Below are 9,577 nucleotides of genomic sequence, written 5' to 3'. Positions count from 1 at the left end.
CCAAGTAACAATCCCCTTGTATCCAGCTAATCCCTTTTCTCTTACTCGGGTGACTGAAGTCTAGATGACTACCTGCAACACATTCCTTTTCATACACTGCCTCATTCTGAGCCAAGACAAAGGCCCTTTATTTCAACTATCACTGTGGTTTTTTGAAGCCGGTATAGGCAGAGCAGGTCTGCACGCTGCATTACAAAGCCAGCTCTGTGTTACAAGAGTGCAACTTAATCCTCATTAGTTGATGCAACACTTTCAGCCACAGTGGCTCCACCCCCCAGCCTGGGTATTGACAGTTGTGATGTCATAACCTCATTTTCATATTCCATAAACTAATGGTGAACAGGCCGAGCATTGCTTTTTCCAACACTGGCATGTGGAATGATAGGATTAGCAAAATAGTTAATCAAGCACCTGATTTATATTTTCAGCTGGCTAAACAAGAATGCGAAGTAATGGAGCACTAAAGCTTGTTGCTTAATTTGTTTTAAAGGTTTTATTATTGGGTATGGCAGTTTTAATAACCTTGAATCTTACAATATCCAAATATGTCAATATAATTATTGTAAAAAGTAGATTTTACATTTGTGTCATAGTTATGCATTGTTTACACCTGATAGACACTGTCTTAACCATTCTATATGGTATAACTAACACCGGTCTTTAGCTTTTGTCTGTGTAAATCATCCTGAAAGACTTAAATCCCGTCTGCAGAAGGCAATGACAAATGCGTGTGCAAACCAAACACAACTGTCAGAGGTGAGCGAGCACAACATAATGATTTTAAAGCATCTGGAGTTTCTGTCACTTTAAGAAATACTCTGTTTACAATGATCACACTCAAACAAAGCTGTCACTTCCCAAGACAAATGATTAAAAAAAAAAAAAAAGCTCAACGGTATTGTCAAAGCACTTGTTCAGCACACACACAACACATATAGCGGAATCTCAATCATCAGCCATACTAACAGTCTTTCAAATTCACAGTTTTTCGCCCCTTCAACACTTTGATTCTGTATGACACTTTGGATCTATTGTTCTTCTCCTAATACACTTAAAAAAAAATCTTATTTAAATTGCAAACTCTTCAATTATGTTTTTTTGTGTAGCACACATTTGCCACCACCAGATACACACTTTTCACTAAAAGTATTTAGACAAAGGGCAAGTGAAAGAGCCAGTTGCAATGTATTTAGTCCAGTAAATGGCCAAACTTATCCTTCATGACTGCAGATCCTTTTCATAGATGGCCAGAGGAATGTGCTGCAGGAGGATTCACAGCTGTGGTTTCTGACCGCTTTTCTGTCCTGCTTCATCCCAGACATGGTCTGTGGGATTGAGGTCAGGACTCTGGGCCAGATATCAAATATACTCAACGCTATTCCCCCAAAGCACTGCAATGCAGTCATGGGCTTTGCTGACAGGCCGCAAACATCCATAGATCCGAACAGGCTACATGACACAAAATGTCCCCAAACTGCTCCATCTTTTGACTTCACAGCAGTCTGATTTCCGAGTCTTATCGATCCATCGCTCCTGTATCATTAGTGCCTTTAAAGTCCTCTATCCCATATGAAAATATACCATCACTGTCGCTGACACACAGCCATTCACGATTGAGAAGCTTATAATTATATTAAAAAAAAAAAAAAAAAAAAAGTAAAAAGTAAATACAATGTGTTATAAAAAGGTTTGTCATCAATGCTGTAGGACTCAGTGGAAGGCAGAGAGAATGTCAATTGGTTAAACAGCACATACACCTTTTAATAATCACCAGGTGAACTTGTTGGAACAGATGACATTACAGGTAATACTTGATTTTGTGGTCGTAAGCGCAGATTAGCAAAAGTCACTGAAAGGCCAAAACTGAGTTAGTTCAGTGCTTCAGTGAGTCACAGGTTTTTTTTTTTTTTTTTAAACCCTGCAGTCAAACCTTAGACAAAACAGAGACACCATATTTTCTTTCCAAGTCAAAATACTGGCACAATGACAGAGCCCAGATTTACAGTGTTCCGTTTTTCGAGACTTGAACTGAAACATATGTATGCACTGAAATGAGTATTTAGACAAAGGAGGTCAGACCTGCTGTTCCCCTTCCCTCTAAGTGAAAGACACAGGGGCACAGTATTGAGATCCTGCCAGTTCTTCGCCTGCTCCACCTCCGTTACATTCCAGCGTTAGATTTGATCATATATTCTGATATGTCATAGACTCGCACCTAGAGGAATCCTAGAGAGGCCCTTAGAACATCTCATTTATAAACGGCTCTTATATATAAAGTGACAGAAACCCCACGTTTTGTTTCAATTCTCTGCAAATGTGCAACCTGTAACTTACATCTACCAGGCCAACTCTAATTATGCTATACTACCAAATATATGAGGATGCCAAAATATTCTGGTTCTCAGTGTATTCAATAGGGAGTAGGCCCATCTTCACTGAGGTAGATAGAGGATTCCCAAGTTTACACAGCAGTCATTAATATCTCCAAATTACCGGCTCAAATAAACTGGTTAACAAGAACAGACAGATACAAGCACTAAAGTTTAAAAGCAATACCAGTGGTCCCACAGAAACCATCATTTATAATATTTTTTTACCTTAAGATTGATTATCCCAAAAAAAACCCACTATAAATAATGTAAAGAAATAAAGTAACGGTCTGGATAAGGGTGAAACATAAATATCCAATCCCGGTAATATTTTCATTTTAAGCAATTATTTTCTTGATCTTCAGTGGTTAGTGTTCATTTCTTCTTTCTCCTTCTTTCTCCTTCCAACCAAAAACCAAACTGGGTTGTATGCAAATTGGGCAATGAGGGAAACAGCATGCCCAGATCCTTCTGCTGCATGGAACAAATGTGATGAGATCACGAACACATATCCCCTATTCTGAATGAAAATTAAAGGTCAGTTACAGTAGGGTAGGTCATCAGTAAGTGTGATATTACCTCACAAACACAAAACAATGAAACAAGAAGGACCCTTCATTCGGAATCCATTATGAAGGTCTCAAAATCGGGGTTCAAATCTGAAACCAGGGCATCTACAAACTCTGCGGTGGAAGGAGTCTTCTGAAGCATTCCTGCAAAGAGAAGAGGACAAAGTGAGTGGCAGGTACCATTAACCCCTGCTCTGCTGGTCTCAGTTTTGTTCCAAATTTTACATTTATTATTTAATGTCATGTTTGTATTTTATTGATTGCATACTGATTAATGTCTTTATTTATTGCAAGGACTATTTTTCCTGTTAACAAAAAAGCTTTTGACCAGAAGAGTAAAGGTTGTGTGTGAGGAAGATTGGTTGCACTTTTCAATCACCCAAAATTATATTCTTTCCTGTGATTATTTACACTACACGGGTTCTTTTGGTTCAAATTGATCCAAATAGGAGAAATAAAAGAGTAAAAAGAGTTGTACAATACATTTACAGTACTTTTTGTACTTTCAAAAATAAGATGGACAGTGATTGCTTGACACAGTTTCAACACAAATGTTTTACATGTACCTTCCACTCAAATCCTGTACGCAAGTGTGGTAGGGTGTGATTTTGTTTTCAAAACACATAATTTGGGCATTAACGGACAATCTGACTCTACAGATACCCCTTCCCCTCTATCAGTCCAATAAACTGAATGTTCTCTGTACTGTATTAAAATAATATTAATAAAAATAAACAAAGACTGTCTTGAAGTGCTTGGAATTTCTATGCAAAATGAAATCTTCCTCCAAGCAAACGGGTTATTCTTGCAGCATGTCTCTGTGATTCAGAGTACATCTCAGAACAGTTATAAATCATAGTAATTGACTCACAGCATGCCAGGAAATCTTTACAATTACCAGACAGGCAAAATGATCAATTCTTTAACTCACAAAGGCACTGAGCTCTATTATACTGAGGACCAAAACATTAAAACACTTAAAAAACACACTCACACTTACAGACACAGCAACTCAAAATCTGAGCTGCGTAAGTGAACCCCTGCACATTCATTCATTTTCAGGACGTAAACCCTTATTCAGAATGGCATTTATCTTGAAGCAGACAGGACCAGGCAGCCTTTAATTATGTTCCCTTTTAAAAACCCACCGGATTCCATTACTAGCAAGCGCCTGGGCAGTCCTGGGAATAGCTGTCTGTTAAGTATCTGGCTGGTAACTCTTGAACTAAGCGTACACTAATCTAACCATTCCACTTCACTGTAGCTTTGAAGTCATCTTATTTCCCCTTGTATTGCTGCCAGTGTAAACAATCCCTCTCCACCCCCCATTCCGATACAGGTCACATCCACCACACACACCTCGTAAACTCAGCACTGAGACGCGCTGTGATTTCAGACAGCCTGCTACAATATCAACTTGGCTTAGGAAACTGACTTATTCTTTTACAAATGTGTTTTTCTTTCTTCGTCTCTTTCCCCCCTACTCTTTCCTCCCACAAGTGTTCACTGCACTTACTTTCAGCCACCCCTTCCCCCCCCACCCCTCTTCTTGGAAACTGGCTCAACTGGTGGAAATTGATCTTTACAATGACCCAGACAGCAGTTTATCAACCAGCATTGTATCTGAATTAGATCAGAGCTGGGGATCTCATTACAAGTCAGTTGCACCCCTGCCTAGGGCCGCTGCCGGGCAGCGCTTTGAAGTCGCTCCACGGGCTGAAACGCAGAAATCAGCTCCAATTATCCCCAGTGACAGCTCAAGTGTTAACCTTGTTTGCTTGGTGAACGGCTCTTGTTTTAATGTTTGCTGTGCAGTCTGGACAGTGATTGGCGGGAGACACAACGCTCTCTGTGCCGGAGGGGTCTCACGCCGATGCCCTTTCTACGCTCTAAGCGCTGTGCAGATTTCAGTGACATCTGTGGAATGAATCCAGTGACAAATAAATATTTTGTGAGGCCTGTCAAACAAATCTGAAGAGTGCATGTTACTCCCAGGTATGCGAACCATACAAATCTTTTATTCTGGTTCTCACATTGGGCATCAACAATATCCACATGGCATTCCACATCCAAATGTCAATGACCTGAATGCTAAAATGCAGACTTTATACTGTTATCACTGTCTCTGTTGGAGATTGTGTTTGTGGGCAGCTGCTCCAGCAATGAACCTTCTAATCTTCTCATCTTACATACTTTCACCAGTTGGTGGAAGATTAAAAAAAAAAAAAAATGTAAATCAAAGTTACAGCCGTCTGAAACTGCAGAATGAAAACACATGATACAGACGCTGCCCTCTTGAACTAATCAGATGGATAACTAGACACAGATTCATGACTGGCTGAGTGACCGGGCACCACCAAGGGTCTCGGGAAGCCTGTGTCCGCGTGTCAAAGTGTCAGGACGTGCTTGGCCTGTAGAGAGGTACCGAAAACAACGGGAGAGCAGGAGATAATGAGCCGCCCAGCTTGACAACTCTCAGCGGGACCTTAAGACCGGTTTATGCGAGAACTATTCACAGAAAGATGACAAAATGGATAATTTGCAACAGAAAGATTGTGCCTGAACAGCACTGTGATGGGCAATAGACTGTGTGAGAATTATACACAACTGAACAACAATCTTATTTGATAAGACTCTGAATCACTTTGATCCATGGAGTGCACAAATCACTCGTGTTGTGTCAATTATAACTACAGACCATTTTGATATGCAATGTAAACCAAGATGATAAAGGTACAGCTGTATCTGTGCAATAAGGCAGGTATATTACATTAATCGAGTAACTAGTGACATTTAACCCCCGGATAAAATGCAAATATTTGATTTGCTGCCCACAAACAAATATGGCTGTAGAAATCAGCAACGATTAAACACCATATTAACTGTTGCACAAGATGCTTTCTTTTGACGGTCTTAAAATGTTTTTACTGTTCTGCACTGAGGCAAGCCATTCTTTCATGTTATGAAAAATTTAGTTTCCAGGAAGCATGTTCAGTCTCTGCAAGATGACAGAGTTGCCATGACGATAAACAATTTCAGTCCCGTCATATTCGGCTGTTCCCCAGGGAATTTATTATGCTTGATCTTCAGCCGATATAAGCAAACAATCTAGGAATGAGTCTGCTGCGAATAATTGCCTTTACGATTACTGCCAGCACACAGAGCCAATTAGAGTACAAGCTCATAGCTGTGGAAGGTGGCTGTGAAAAATAAGAACTACTCCCACCCCCACCCCCCACAAAATCATGAAAATTACTGTCAAGAATGTTAATAAGCATGGTTTAGCTGAGCTAAGAAGGCATTGTGGGGAAGACTAGAAGAAAGAGGAGTAAATAACTTGCCAGTTGCACAGCCCAACTTATCCTCAGAAGAGATTCTTACAAGCCTGCATGGCGTCAGTAAGATTCCCAGATTTTTTCTGGACTCCTAGCCAGGGAATTCAAAGCATACACGCTTAAACAACTTGCTCTTTATCTCTGGTCCTTTCCTCCACCATGTCTCTCATACTGTGTTATCATAAAATCTTTAAATAAACAAATGTTAAGACCTGCAATCAGCTGTCCTACAGATTTAAGTTTCATACATAAGAAACTTTTCGGGGTTTTAATGAATTTCCATGAACAATAGAAGCACTCACACACAATAAAAGTATTTTTAAATATTATTTTCTAAATATTATGCTTATACACCATGCGTTTACTTTGGAAGCAAAGCGTTTAGTTTTTGTTGGTTGTTTTATCACAATTTCGTACCCTGTGATTATTCTTAAGAGGTAGATCTCAAAAAATATTTTGGGGAATCTGTCTACACAGATATGCATTTAGGTTTTCAAAGTTGGTTCACATTACCTCATACCATTTATTGTGCAACTAGTGTAGGTGTTGCCAAGCAAGTCTACCGAATCCGATTTCTACGTGTGTACACCTCCTTACCTACTGACGCGCTGATATTCATTATCACCACAGACGTATATTGCACAACCCATTTAAAAATATGTGTCAGCCTGAAAAAACTATACAAAAACTTTGGGGGCTGAGGGGGAGTTTTACATTTGGCACCAGTACACTGGGCATACAAGTAAGTGTAATTGCATAAGTGCCTTAAAATATACATATATATAGGTTTTATTTATTTTTTCGGGTCTCTTATTTTTGTATATAGACATCTAGCCTTCAGGTTCTTTTGCTGGCTTTACAGTGCTGGCGATTGTGACAACAGCTGTGGGCAACAGCTGAGTATGACTTATATTTCACAGCATGCACATGTCCTCGGACACCCTTGGTAGGATTTAAAATGTTGCTGCTGCCAAAGTCTCTCTGAGAAGACAATGCTAAATGGAGTAAAACCACACATTTACAAAATAAAACTAGTTTTTACACTTGCAAATAAGTCATCATTACCAGAAAGAAGCTGTTTTTGCAGGGCTTAAAGAACTGTGTATTTCACTGTGTATTTCAGTCTGCACCAGATACAGATTTTACATTCAGTTGCTGCTACGGCTGGAAAAAGGGAAAACCCAGTGCCTACACTGTGAGCAAGAGACACTTTGTACCTCAGTGGTATTTTTGACTGAGCCAGCAAATGTAATAATACTTCACAAAATACCCATCTCCAATCTCAACAGATTAGTGTTCAACTTAATTATGGCCCTGGAGACAGTAATCTTTCTTTCCGCTCCGTAACGAATCAAAGTGCGGGCGTATCTGTTTATTTTTCATTTACCCTGCTCAAATGTTTCTTGTTGTTCTTTTTGCCACATGTTGGTGTTCTGTTACATCTGTGATCTCTGGCAAGGGTTCTCAAAGGCTGAGAGAGTCTGGCCTACTTGGCTAATTGGTAATACCAATTCTGAGAACATGAAAACATCTAGAGGTTTAACAAGTTTTAAATGCTTATTAAGGTAAACCACAAGATGCCACATACAAAAATAAAAGTATATGTCTGAGAGAATGCATTTGTTATGTCTGTTTTGTGTTGAATGCATCACATTGTATTAACAGTGGAAAAAAATGAATTTATTTACAGCTCAGTTTGCAGTTCAGGAAGAGTCCCACCTATTGGCCAAACTTGACTGGACTAAGAACACAATTCTGATTAATTCCTTCTGTGGAAGTATTTTAATAATATATTTCTTTACCAAAGAGCTCGGATAGCTTTGGCGCATTGAAATATCTTCTTTTCTTTAACAATAATTGTGAAGTTAGTCAACTATATTGTGTGTTTTAGAAGTGTAGGCAATTACCTCTTTTTACCTTCAGCCAAGAGCAATTTTTATTGTTGCTCCTGTAATTATGCCTTTGAAGTTTTGGGAACCTGTTACTTTGGCAACGCCTTGATTGGAATTGGTGTTGCAAACAAACATCATTGAAAACAAAAGGGACAGCTTAGATGAGGCACGGTTTAATTTCAGTGTGTTTTATCCTGGTAAATGATTGAAGGTGCAGCTTTTATTCTTCATACACAGAACTGTTGCCAAGGGACACGTCCCAATCTCATGCTCCGGTCTCTTCCCCTTTTTACAGTGGTGTTTCTGCCAACTGAAAATCTCTGGCCAGTTCGGATGTATGTTATGCTTCAGCAAATAAACACAAACCTGGCACAACCATTTTTACACACTTGAATTTCAGATGAAAAAAAAAAAAAAAAGATGTGAAGGTTTTTTCAAAGCTGGCAATGCTTGAGAGCAAGTTGTCAATACGGTCAGGTCTAATTGCACCGAGGTATTTAATAACTTGCAGAGAGTGGCATAATAGAGCAATGAATTTGTATTTTACCTGCTGAATGGATCCCACATGTGACACAGACCTCAGGTAAAATGAGCCTGGGGACCGAATCCAGGCACCTGGGTGCTCAATTGTCCTTTTCCCCCTGAAATCAGCGGGTAATCCAGGCGGGCAATGCAGGTACCGGGCAGTATGAGAAAGGCAGGGAAATGAAAGACTGCACTGTCCTCATCCGGCTTCTGAACAGAGGCCTTCAGTCACCAGGGCTGTCCGTCTATCACCTTTCACTCTCAGTGGCCATTCAATCCTGGCTGCTTTTCGGCACTCACTGCCAACTATGAACTATCCAGGCAGCGGCCCAAAGCCATTGAGATAAAAAGACAAGTTTCAGAGACTCTTGCCGACTGTATTTCCTCTCAGAAGAAGAAATACCAGGGAGGTACACAAAACAGAAATAATATCATCCTAAAATACTTTGGACTTGTTTTGTATTTGTCATCTGTACATTTCAATGGACATACAAACAGTAACGAAATGTATCACTGCCCGACGATCTTTAATGTACTATCAAAACCTTTTTTATTTGTGGAACCCTAGCTTTAACTAGCTGAATACATACATTGACAACTAAGCCTCTAACCAAAACAGCAAGACCTCATTCACAATCTGTTGCAAATCTTGTAGGGGGTAAAAGTAAGGGATTTGTTTTAAAGATGGTCATCTCCTCCTAACTGCCAGGTATATATTTCCCATAAAAGCCACAGTAATTTCGAATCCAAAATGTTGGGAATTACATGTGTAAATAGTTTAAAACACAATTCAATGGGCATGTCAGGAAATTAAATGGATATATGGTGCCATAAAACTAACAAACATTAATAAAAGTTTGGCACTGAACTAGCATGCTCTCAAAGTC

The 9,577-nt window shown here is 39.5% G+C and overlaps 1 protein-coding gene across 2 annotated transcripts in view; it reads right to left on the bottom strand.

The window, feature by feature from the left end:
• Window positions 1-474: 474 nt before the first annotated feature.
• mipepa (mitochondrial intermediate peptidase a) overlaps window positions 475-9,577 on the bottom strand; it is a 31,314-nt gene continuing 22,211 nt past the window's right edge. The window contains exons 19-20 of one of the 2 annotated variants that reach the window (XM_066699628.1): window positions 2,949-3,082; window positions 475-2,843 (exon numbers count right to left, since the gene is read on the bottom strand). In XM_066699628.1, coding sequence (XP_066555725.1) covers window positions 2,985-3,082 — 98 coding nt within the window. In that variant the 3' untranslated portion in view covers window positions 475-2,843; window positions 2,949-2,984. Of the gene's footprint in view, window positions 3,083-9,577 lie in introns of both variants that reach the window. The other variant, XM_066699627.1, reaches the window with a different exon arrangement.

The sequence above is a fragment of the Amia ocellicauda genome, chromosome 3 (genome assembly GCF_036373705.1).
Source record: "Amia ocellicauda isolate fAmiCal2 chromosome 3, fAmiCal2.hap1, whole genome shotgun sequence".
Taxonomy (NCBI): domain Eukaryota; kingdom Metazoa; phylum Chordata; class Actinopteri; order Amiiformes; family Amiidae; genus Amia; species Amia ocellicauda.
Note: the sequence above shows the minus strand (reverse complement) of the source record. Positions and strands in the feature narration are given on the sequence as shown.